We start from the raw sequence: 12,460 nt of genomic DNA, 5'->3' as shown, positions 1-12,460 counted from the left end.
TTCTTTCGCTCCTTCGAGTCCTTGACGTGAGTGTTAATGTGAACCTAGCGCTCGCCCCCTTAATAAGCCCCCAGCTTGGTGGGGGTATACTTGTCATCTGGTTTACCAATCAATATTCTTTGTTTGCTGTGCGGTTTCGGGAAAAACATTAGCGACGTTTTATGACATTACGACAAATGGATAATTGCCTGGGAACGGATGACCGGTCTATTCCGACCTATCCGTTTGTTGTTACCATTTTGAAATGGTTGTCTTACGAACCATTATTCTTTGTTTGATGCATGGATTCGTGTAAACATCAGCGATTTTTATGACTACACCATATGTCTAATAGCCTGGGAGCGGATAATTCTATTATTCCTTGTGATTAGGCGGCCATTGATGAAATTAGATCAATGTTGCTAAACAGTCGGGACTTGTGGTGCTAGAGTCCGACTTTTATTTTAATTAGAAATAGATTATTTTATACTGTTTACAAATAAGTCAGATTAACAAATAGAGTTAATGCGCATTCTGTCAGTATGGTGGCGTGTTCACACAATTAAGGGACATGGGCTTGCGTTTACAATTCCCGCCTCCGCCGGCCATTTTGAACGTGTGTCTGCGTGAGTGCGACTGCGTCACGCGTGCTGCCCCCAGCGATCGCCCATTCGACCCGCAAGTTTCAAACAGGCTGGCCGCCGGACGGCTTCGCTCCGTTGCGGGGTTAAGATGTTTGCTGGTTAAATGTTTTATTCAACCTAACACTGGTAAATATCGCTAAAAGGTTTTCTTGTTCTTTAAATACGTTGGTTAAATGTAATGGGTTTAAAATGCTTGTGCTTGTTTCGCATTTGCTCTTTTGGTCTTGTTTAAAAGTTAAAAGTTTGGGACGTGTCGTTTGTTTAAAAATACGGTGTTTCGCTTGGGGCATGTCTCTACTTGTTTAAAATGTATCACTAAAGTTTTGCCCTAGCTTACGTTCATCCTGCTATATGTTTTATTATTCCTTAAAAACGTTGTTAAAAATAACACATTAATAAAATACATGTAATGTATTTTATTGTATTAAAGTTTAACAACCCCCCCCAAACCATACGACCCCCTATCGGCAACACGTGGCATAAGCATGTATACCATTTGGCCAAAACCACCCTCCCCATTGGCCAAAACCCCCCTCCCCACCGACCAATCAGAACAGAGGATACGCCCACCTCCCGCTTATGACGTCACAGATGGGACAGAGCTTTAAGCTCCGCCCACAAAATAGGCCCCGCCTATACTGCCAGGTAACCTCTCTAGCGACTACTGACCCTCTGCCTCTGCTTGAGGAAGTTGAGGAAGAATGTACTACTGATGTTGCTTTTTTACCCCCAAACATGAACGAGCTGTTGCAGCAATTTAGAGAAAACCTTTTTGCCTTCATTTTGAAATGCAGAGAAAAAAATCACCTGCCTCAGTCAGTCCAGCAAGAAATTTTGGATGATGTTAATTTCCTGTTTAGTTTTTTTAAAGAGAACTATGACGAGTTTCTTGCATATCATCTAGGAAAAAATTGCTTTGATCTTGCAGCATGTCCAGAACTTCAAGAAGTGCTACAGTCCCCAGATTTTTTTTCAGAGGCCTCAAGACTTGTTAGGTCTCCACACATGTTAAAAGAGTTTTGTAAAGAAAAATTTGAGATGACTGAACCTGTACAGTACACACTAAGAGACTCAAGTGGTAACAAGACTGGAAGTTACTCTTATGTTCCTATTTGTGAGGTATTAAGGAAATACTGTTCTCATGAGGACATTTGGGACCAAATACAAACTGAGCTGAATGTAGAAAAAGATGAACTTGTTCTACATGATTATCGAGATGGACTTCATTTCAAAAACCACAAATTCTTTACAGGTAACCCACAAGCCCTAAGATTACATTTTTATGAAGATGAGTTCGAAGTATGTAATCCACTGGGGTCTAAACGTAACAAGCACAAATTGTGTGCAATTTATTATACTGTTGGAAATGTGGGTACAAAGTATTGCTCTCAGTTAAAACATATTCATTTAGCTTTACTTGTCCGCTACTGCCATGTAAAACAATTTTGACTGGATGAAATTTTGAAGCCATTGATCGATGATCTTAAAAAGCTTTCATCAGAAGGAATTAATATTCTTGTTGATGGTTCGGAAAAAAATGTTTGCGCAGCTGTTGCAGTTATATCTGCTGATAACCTTTCCTCTCACTTAATAGGTGGATTCAGTATGCCTTTTAATGCTGGTAGAATTTGTAGGTACTGCATGGCCACACATGGTGACATTAAGAGATGCTTTAATGAATCTGACTTTGTTTTAAGAACTACAGATGTCCACAGATACCACTTAGAGTGTGTAAAGGAAAATCCAGACACCAAAACCATTTATGGTGTTACGGGAGGCTGTCCTTTTGACAAACTACAGTACTTTAATATTACAACGTGTCTACCTCCGGATGTGATGCATGATTTTTCCTTTAGTGTTGCGGCTTGTTTTAAGTAAAGCTCACAGAGAGAAAATCATAACCATACAAGAGTTCAACGAAGAGCTGAGAAAACTTTACTATTGGACAGAATGATAAGAAAAATAAGCCTGCTCCTCTTTCTGAAAAAATTCTAAACTGCAGTATAGTAGGATCTGCCTCACAGAAATGGTGTTTATTTCGCCTGCTGCCCTTCTTGGTAGCACACAGAATTCCTGAGGGCTGTAGCTACTGGCATGTCTACTTACTTTGTCGTGAAATTTCTGACATTGTAATGGCACCAGTTGTAAAAAAAGAATGGCTTCCCACTCTTGATCTCTTAGTTTCTGAGTTTTTGTCATGTACAGTTAAAGAATTTGGTGATGTTCTCACTCCAAAATGTCATTATTTAATCCATTACTCTCGTTTGATGTTATGTTATGGGCCTTTGCGTTCTTTATGGTGTTTAAGGTTTGAAGGAAAACATCAATATTTCAAACAGGTTGCCAGCACGTGTAGAAATTTTGTTAACATTTCATCCACTTTAAGTAAGCGACATCAACATAGACAATGTTGGGAATTGTCTTCTGTTAATATGTTGGGGGAATATGAGAGAGTTGCTGGATGTTGTGTGAGCACACCATTTCAATCTTTGCCTTTGGCTCTACAGCATTCAGTGAAAGTGAATAAGAAATACAGCCATGTAAATTTTGAAAGCAAACAACTTCAACGAGTAACAGAAGTAGTGCTTAATGATGTCAAATATGGTGTTAAAGATGTGTTTACTGTGGGTCATCTGCATGCAGAAGCTGTTCCATTGTTCTTTCAGATTAAGTACATTCTGAACATAGACACAGACTGGTTATTGTGTGGCAAGCTGTTAATTCCTGTTTCCTTTTGTCGTCATTATTATTCATTCTGTGTGAAATGTGAGAATGAATGGACTGTCCTCTCGCCAGGTGAAGAGGTTGATTACCATGCGTTAGATACCTACAATGTTGATGACAAGTTATTTATTAGCACTAGATATTCTTGCTGAAGACAAACTGCTGTAAACTTCAAAATGTGCAGTAATTGATATAGCCTGTTTAATAAGGTGTATATTAATGTTAAACAGTAGTTACTTGTATTTGTCCAGTTGAATTTGTAATGATTGCACAGTGGACAATTTCCTGTACGCCTATTACCTTTTTGTTTTTTAAATTTTTTTTAAATTATATATATATATATATATATATTGTTAATGACTGCTTTATACTTGTCAAATGGTCTGATGAGTTTTGAGTTTTTCATTGAAGAGAGATTTTTTTCTTGACACAACTGCTGTTGTGAGGTGTAATGAATTAAATAGTTTTAAAAGAACATTTCTTAATAAAATTGTGTATTTGTTAGCCATGGTATTTATCGATTTATTTACACATGCACGCGGACACCAAAAGAATCAAAATGGTTGGGACAGTATCCTGATAAGGTACACTTTTTGCCTTCATTGCAAGTGTGTACAGTTGTTCCTTGGGGTACAAAATTGCCCCTTAAATGGTACAAAGCTAGAAGGTACAATTTTGTACCTCTGACTAGAGGTACAAAATTGTACCCTTTAGGGTACCACCCCAGCGACGGCCACTTGTACCTTAAAAGGTACAGTTTCATACCTTTTTTCCTGAGAGTGTACCATGGCAACTCTTGCGTTATTGAATAGAATAGAATAGAATAAACCTTTATTATCCCACGAATGAGAAATTTAGGTGTTACAGAGCTCTTATACAAAAGTAATGTAGAACAACAAGAGCAGGTAGGTCAGTTGTCGATACACACAACCAAAGTTTTAGAAATAAATAAACAAGTACAGAGATATGTACAAAATGTACAGAGATATGTACACAAGTGTGGGGGTGGGGTGGGGTGTGAATGATCCTGGTGAATATACAATGTACACTCAAGCTGCAAATCAGTAACAGCAGTTAAAGACATATGATATGTCCGTTAGACAGTATATGAGTAGAAAATACTCACGCTAAAACTGTGTTATAAAGTCTGACAGCTGCTGGTAAGAATGACCTGCGGTAGCGCTCCTTCCTACACTGTGGGTGTAGAAGTCTATTGCTGAACGAGCTGCTCAGAGCTTGTACAGTCTCATGCAGGGGGTAGGGGGTGTTGTCCATAATGGATGTCAGCTTAGACAGCATCCTCTCTTCCCCAACCTGCTCGATGGATTTCAGTGGACAGCCCAGGACAGAGCTGGCCCTCTTCACCAGTTTGTTCAGTTTCCCCCTGTTCCTCTCTGAAATTCCACCACACCAGCAGACCACAGCATAAGAGATAGCAGATGCTACTATAGTGTCATAGAAGGTCCTTAAGAGAGTCCTGTTCACCCCAAAGGATCTTAGCCGCCTTAGCAGGTGAAGACGACTTACACCCTTTTTGTAAACTGCCTCAGTGTTTGTAGATCAGTCCAGTTTGTTGTTGAGGTGAACACCCACGTATTTGTACTCCTCCACCGTTTCAATGTCCAGACCCTGGATGTTCACCGGTGTAGTAGGAGAAGACTTCTTGCTGAAGTTAATCACCAGTTCCTTCGTCTTGCTGGCATTGATACGAAGATGGTTCCGTTCACACCAGCTGACAAAGCCATTGATGACCCCCCTATATTCTAGTTCGTTCCCCTCTGACACCCGACCAACAATGGCGGTGTCGTCTGAAAACTTCTGTAGATGGCAAGTGTCCGTGTTGTAATTGAAGTCCGCAGTGTATAGGGTGAAGAGAAAAGGGGCGAGTACTGTTCCTTATGGGGCCCCCGTGCTACAGACTACCACCTCAGACACAACGTCCCGGAGTCTCACATACTGGGATCTCCTGGTGAGATAGTCCGTAATCCACGCAGACAACTGATGGTCCACTCCTGCTCCCTCTAACTTCCCCCTCAGCACTGAGTGCTGGATTGTGTTGAAGGCACTGGAGAAGTCAAAGAACATGACTCTCACAGTGCTCCTAGCCGTCTCCAGGTGAGAGAAGGCCCGATGCAGCAGGTAGATGACAGCATCATCCACCCCGATGTTCGGCTGGTAGGCAAATTGCAGCGGGTCCAGATCCCTCCTGACTAGCGGGCGAAGGTGGTGAAGTACAATCCTCTCCATGGTCTTCATCAGGTGTGAAGTCAGGGCAACAGGTCTGAAGTGGTTTAGCTCCTTGGGGTGCGTTGTCTTTGGGACCGGCACCACGCAGGACATCTTCCACAGAATGGGGACCCTCTCCAGACTGAGACTGAGGTTAAAGATGTATGTGATGACCTGACACAGTTGACCTGCGCAGTCCCTCAACAGTCTGGAGCTGATTCCATCTGGACCCGTGGCCTTCCTGGTTTCCATCTTCATCAGCTGACTCCGCACCTGGTCAGTTGTGATGGAAAGGCCGCAGTGTAGGTTGTGGGTGGGTGACTCCTGATGAACGGCATGAGGGGGAGGGGCAGTAGAGCCGTTGGGGGACAAAGGGGGCAGATGGGGTGCTGCCAATATCCCCGGTGCTGTGACTGCTGTGGGGGGTTGCAGGGAGGTGTTGAGGAGGTGTGATGAGCTCTGATGGATAGGGGGGGGGGGGCTTCTGAGTCAAACCTGTTAAAGAACTGGTTCAGTCTATTAGCCCAATCCTGGACCCCCTCCACTCGCCGTGCTCCGTCCGGTGATGGTATTTAGTCCCCTCCACACACCTCTGGTGTTGCTCTGCTGGAGCTGCTCCTCCAGCTTCCTCATGTAGCTGTCTTTTCCCCTCCTTATCTCTCTCCTTAGCTCCTTCTGGGCTCTCCTAATTTCCTGTCGATCTCCAGATCCGAAAGCCCTCCTTTTTTGCTCCAGCAGAGTCCTCAGGTCTGGAGTCAGCCATGGTTTGTTGTTGGAGTAACACCGTACTTTCCTGGTCGGTACAGTGTTATCCATGCAGAAGTTGATATTATTGGAAGACATAGCTTATGGAAGAATTAGAAGAGAGCGTGTATTCAGGGATCATAGTGATTTCTTGGCCCATGATGATGACTGGCTTCTAAGTCGATTCAGATTTCCAAGAGCAATCCTTTTGGAGCTGTGTGCTGAACTGGGGCCAGCATTACAAAGGCAGACGATGAGGAATTGCGCTATAGGCTACCTGTTCCTTTACAAGTTCTGTCTGTGTGTGTGTTAGGTACGTAGGGAGTGATTGCCAGTTTTGTTTGCAAGTTTTTGTGTATGCCGTTTGGTTAGGGAGTGAGGTGTAGCACTTGTTTTTATTCTTTGATTTCTCGTGCGCGTAGTTAAGTTAGATTTGGGTTGCGTACGGTAGTTGGGCTTTCTGTTTGTTATTTTGGCTATAATCACTCCTGAGTCCTTTTGCACCGGGTTTGTTTGTTCTGTGTCTGTCGCGTGAAAATAAAATCAGAAAAATATAAAAATATACCCCTTTGTCCACGTGTGTTCCCTTGTGCACCACACCCTGTGTTTCCCTTATTCCCAATCCCCTTTCCCTTCCATTCTGTTAAGCCCCAACCCTAGACTGGGGCTCGTAACACTTTGTGTTCAGGGGTATATCTATATTGCTGCAATGCCACTGTGAGTGTTTTGTGGGACACATTGCATCTGATAATCTTATTCCAAAATAATGTAGATTAAAAAGAAGAAACTTAGACTAAAATATAAAGTAAAATAGGATTCATAAAAATGAGATATTTTTGGTCACTTGGAATCACATACAGTGCATCATAGATGATCAGGCATGTAATGAAATCAGAATGCTATCCACATTGGTCTTAAGGAAAAATAGAAAGGCTGCAGTCAGAATAACAAATCAGCTTAACTGTCCATTCTCGTTGCTAAATATGCATGTTTTTTTAACTTCATCAAATATTAGGAGTTTTATTGTAGACTATTTTTTTATCAGGTTAACGTTTTATTGTGCGTTAAATAATGACTGTACCCGTTAACCATATCTGGCGTGTTGTGATGGGGACGTTAACCGAGGGACCGCAGCGTCTCCTGTGCTGCGACCGACCGAAACCCGCAGTTACCTCAGGACGGCAGTAGGGGGCGGATGTGAGATTCAGCCGTCTGAAGTTAAACCGTATTTTTAATAATAAGTTAAAATGTGTTACGCTTTATTTTTACTTGTGTAATTATTTACTTAGGTAGTAAGGACTTAGTTCGGCTTTTAATGAGTCTTTTTCCGAGTTTTAATGGGGGTGAGAGAGAGAAGTGGTTTGCTAATTATCTTGTCGATTGTCAGGTGTATCAGTTCATCGTTTTAGTTAGGAAAATTTCCTTTCTTGCTTGTTGTATTTTGATCATTTAATCTAACGTATGTTGCTAATGTGATTTATAACTTTTGTTTTTAACTCTATGAATATTTTTTTGCTTTCGCTGTTATGTCTCCCGTCTCCTCCATGGTTATTATATATGTTGATTTAATCTAATCGTGTTAGTTATGTTCATTACAGTAAAGTGAATTTATTGAATTGTACTATATGGTTTATGTTACCCAGTTACCTCACGCTTTGAGCAGAGCGGAACCAGGACATTAATAGGATAGAATAGGAAGCCTTCATTGTCAGTGTACAGGCAGCAAATACAATATACAGACAGAAATATATAAAATGTAAATATACAGGGGAGTGGAAAAGCCCCCCCACTCATCAGGATTACATTTCATTACATTTTAATCAGACAGAAAAACAGTCATTTTACATGTTTGTTCAGTTTGCCGAACCCAGTCACTTATTTTGTCTAACATATGTCACACTTCAGACAGTAAAAAGGGTTAAACTGGTTAAAAAGCAGAGATTTTACCTTTTTGCCATGGAGAAGCAGCGACATGTGACACTCTGATAAGGTAAAAATGATTCCTCCAGCACACAGTGAGCTATCCCAGCATGCACAGGGACACGGAGGAGTTATAATAAACACAAAACCCTGGACAGAGGGGTTCAGTGAATGAGGAGGTGAAGCTGTACAGGAGGGTCAGTCCATCAGAGGAGACTCTGTAGAAGGACAGAGTACCAGCCACCCAGTCCAGATACACTCCTACTCTGCAGGAGCCTGAGGGCTTTATGGGTATGACAGTCTGTTTATTATTGTGCCAGACAGAGTAACTGTCAGGAGAGCAGCGCAGCATCCATGACTTGTCATTGGCTCCAAGCCGACAGTCATCACTGTGTCCTTTCCTCCTGATTCCTTTATAAGTCACTCCCATCCAGGCTCCATCTCCACTCCACTCAGCCTCCCAGTAACAGTGACCAGTCAGACTCTCTCTACACAGAACTTGAGGCCAGCAGTCAAATCTCTCTGGATGATCAGGATATGGCTGCTTTGCCCCACATGTCACCTTCCTGTTCCCCTCTGACAGAGACAGGCGGCTGTTTGCTGTGTTGGGGTCCAGCGTCAGCTGGCAGTAGTCTGTAGGCAAGAGGAAGAGCGATTAATCCCATCACGAAGCCCAGCATCTCCATCATTATCACTGTCACACCTCACACACTCACTAACACAGAACTCGCTCCAATACACACATTTTATTCCCAATATACTCATGTAGCCGCCCGAGACTGCGACGCTCCGGCTGCCCCCTGCGCTGTGAGACACGCCGCGCTGAGAGACTCACTGGGGACCGAATTGCACTTTAGTCCGAAAGCTATTATTCTGTACGATACATAAAATATAAAGACGAAGCAGGAATTCAAGTATGTGAAATACCTCAGGAAATGTCGGACGCCCGCGCGACGCCGGCGGGAAGACGGGACGAAATGTTGCGCGTGCTAAATTAATAGCCTTAATTACAGGTAAATAAAATTACAAACAGCATTAATCAAACATGTTAAACCTGAAATTGTACCACAAAGAGTACCACTCTAAGTTAATTTGTCTTTACTTCAAAATAAAAACTTCCTTCAAACCACTTCGGACACATACCTCCCTCCAGCAGCGTTCAGGACCGACTATAGTGATGTGTCGGTCGCGAACGAGCCACTCAAAAGATCCGGATCATGACCGAGAGACATTTTTATAGAAACTCAAACGTCTCCGCGGCTCAGCGCTCCATGCTGCACTGGCTGTGACTGAAGTTTGTGTTAATGGCGTGTGAGCCGCGCGGCCAATCGCGTGATGAGTCAGACAAGGGGGAGGGGGGTGCGCGAATAATAGGCAAGGTGAGTGGTAGTCGGAAACGAAGTGTTTAGTCGGGTGTGAATGGGGGGCAGACAGACAGTCTTTGAAAACAGTTTATATAAACCTTATACGATCTACAGTTGATTATGGTTGTATAGTTTACAGATCAGCCTCCGACACGGTTCTTAGGAAATTAGATGCTATTCAATATCAGTCTCTGCGGTTAATCACGGGTGCAATTAAAACAACTCTAACGTCAGCTTTACAGGTAGAGGTGGGTGAAATGCCTTTAGCATTGAGAAGACTTCAGTTCTCATTAAATTACTGGGTTAGCCTGCAGGGCCATAATCAAAACCATCCTACACAGGCAATTTTACAATCCTGCTGGGAGAAGGAAAGAGCTGTTTGTAAAACATTTGGGTGGACAGTGGTACAGGAAGCTGCAGAAGTCAGGATAAATAATTTAGACATAAGCCCAGTAGTGCCATTGCCTATCATACTGCTTTGGATTTTACCTGATGCCATGGTGGATTTAACTCTACTCGAAAAAAAGACTACAGATGAGAATTTCATTTGTAATTCAATAACGGTTCAGGAGTATATAGAGAGTTTTTATGATTATATAAAAGTTTACACTGATGCATCCCGGAGTCCGTCGGGTCAGACGGGAGTAGCAGTTGTAATTCCAGAATTCAAAATTAAAATAGGAAGGAAGCTAAATGAAGGACTATCTGTCTACACAGCAGAAATGATTGCATTGCTACTTTCGGTAGAATGGATTGAGGAGACCAGACCATTACGAACCGTAGTGTGCTCAGATTCCAGTTCATCCTTAGCTAGTTTACTAAGAAATCATTCAGACAGCCATCTTGATATTGTAATAGAAATTCAACAAGTACTATATCACATTCAGATGATGGGATTGGTAGTTGTGTTTCTCTGGGTACCTGCACATGTAGGGGTGGAAGGAAATGAAATGGCAGATATGAAGGCCAAAGAAACAGCAAAACACAATAACATCGACATGACAGTCTCCTATAGTAAATCAGAGGTTAAAAGTATTATCAAAAGGAAAGTTAAAGAAAGTTGGCAAAAACAGTGGGACGGTGATGTGAAAGGTAGATGGTTCTACGGAATTCAAAGGAAGGTAGGAGAAGTTGGAAGAAGTACTGGAAGAAGTAGAATACACGAAAGGATAATAACTAGACTACGGCTGGGACACTCGGGACTTAATGCTACATTACACATAATGGGGAAACATGACACAGGACAGTGTGAATTCTGTGGGGACAGTGAAACAGTGGAACATGTAATGATTAATTGTAGGAGGTACCATACAGAAAGGACAGAATTAATACGGAGTCTTGAACGGGAAAAAGAGCAGTACTCACTTACGAATATATTACGGAAAAGCCCTGCCGATGTGTGTTTTAAGTTTATTTTTCAGTATTTGAGGGCAACTGGGTTGGATAAAAGAATTTAAGGTTTTTTTTTTTTCTTTCTTTTTGAGTTTGACTGTCTGATTCACACTCCCTACTGGTTGGTGGTGGTAATGCACCACATAGTTGTTTGCCAGCCGCCATAAAACAGCAAGCAGAAGAAGAAGTCGGAAACGAAGCGGCATGCCTCAAAGGCAGAATGCACAGTTTGCAAGATGAAGCTGTCATTTCGATCAGGATCCACAAACAACCTTCACAGACACTTAGGAACTGCGCATCCAACAGTTCAGATGGAAGGAAAAAGACAGGCTAGCGTGCCTGCTACTGCCAGAAGCCGGATCACCCCGTCTAAGCTGAGGCACTTAGCCTTTCTGCCCCAAAGGAAATGTTAAAATGTTACACTGTTAGAAAGGTGATAGATAGTTGTTAAAGTGGATAGATACTAAAACTGTTGGATGCTGGTGTTTTGCACGTTATTTATTTATTATTTCTTTATTGTTATTTGTTATTTATGTTATTTGACTGTTAATGGCATCAAAGACAAAACAGATTTTCAACTTCTATGATGTTCAATACACGTGTAGTAGTGTTTGAGGTTTTTACATTTAATCTTTTTATACCAAACATAATGTAAAATTATGGTATTGAGGAAATCATAAGGTTTAGTACACATATCAATCATGCGTCATAACAGCGCTGAATCTGGCTGAGGCAGAAGTAATAAAATGAAGAGCCGTTTGGGAGCCGGAAGAGCCGGCTCTTCTTGGTGAGCTGAGCCAAATGATCCGACTCACTAAAAAGAGCCAAATTCCCATCACTAGCGCAGACTGAGGAGACATTCAGTGTCACAGCCAGTTTGGGGAGATTACGGGTGCTGTCTTAGGACAATCCTAACAAATCTCAAAACAGTACTACTACAGAAGTCCCCAGACTCCCATTGTTATTTAAGAAAGTAGTCATCTTTAAACCCAAAAAAGAAAAGAAAAAAAATACAGACACACATCACAATAATTGTGTGAATGCTATCATAAAGTAGTATTAATGGTATTAAGGATAAAAACATATAAACAAACTTACATTTCTGGATCCCTGGTCTGGTCCTGCACTCTCCACTGTGGTCCACACTATATCAGAAGCAGAATGACATAGTACTGCTGTATCCATTTATTTAATTGTTGTATTTTCTCCACATACATGAGTCTATAGCAGGACAGACACACATTCTGTACTCACGTCAATTTCTCCAGTTTACAGCTGGGATCCTCCAGTAGAGCAGAGAGCAGCTTCACTCCTGAGTCTCCTGGGTGATTGTAGCTCAGGTCCAGCTCTCTCAGGTGAGAGGGGTTTGACCTCAGAGCTGAAGCCAGGGAAGAACAGCCTTCTTCTGTGACTCTACAGAATGGCAGCCTGCAGAGAGACAGACAATATCTCTCCAATTAATAAAAA

The 12,460-nt window shown here is 42.1% G+C and overlaps 2 protein-coding genes across 2 annotated transcripts in view; one reads left to right on the top strand and one right to left on the bottom strand.

The window, feature by feature from the left end:
• LOC140588728 (uncharacterized) overlaps nt 1-12,460 on the top strand; it is a 462,332-nt gene that overhangs the window by 188,540 nt on the left and 261,332 nt on the right. The gene's annotated exons all lie outside the window — the stretch shown is intronic.
• The window catches only part of LOC140588955 (NACHT, LRR and PYD domains-containing protein 3-like), a 32,297-nt gene continuing 27,728 nt past the window's right edge, over nt 7,892-12,460 (bottom strand). The window contains exons 7-9 of the mRNA XM_072711600.1: nt 12,248-12,421; nt 12,092-12,138; nt 7,892-8,870 (exon numbers count right to left, since the gene is read on the bottom strand). Of these exons, the coding sequence (XP_072567701.1) occupies nt 8,338-8,870; nt 12,092-12,138; nt 12,248-12,421 (754 nt within the window). The 3' untranslated portion in view covers nt 7,892-8,337. The remainder of the gene's footprint in view (nt 8,871-12,091; nt 12,139-12,247; nt 12,422-12,460) is intronic.

This window comes from Paramormyrops kingsleyae, chromosome 4 (assembly GCF_048594095.1).
Source record: "Paramormyrops kingsleyae isolate MSU_618 chromosome 4, PKINGS_0.4, whole genome shotgun sequence".
In the NCBI taxonomy this organism is placed as follows: domain Eukaryota; kingdom Metazoa; phylum Chordata; class Actinopteri; order Osteoglossiformes; family Mormyridae; genus Paramormyrops; species Paramormyrops kingsleyae.
Note: the sequence above shows the minus strand (reverse complement) of the source record. Positions and strands in the feature narration are given on the sequence as shown.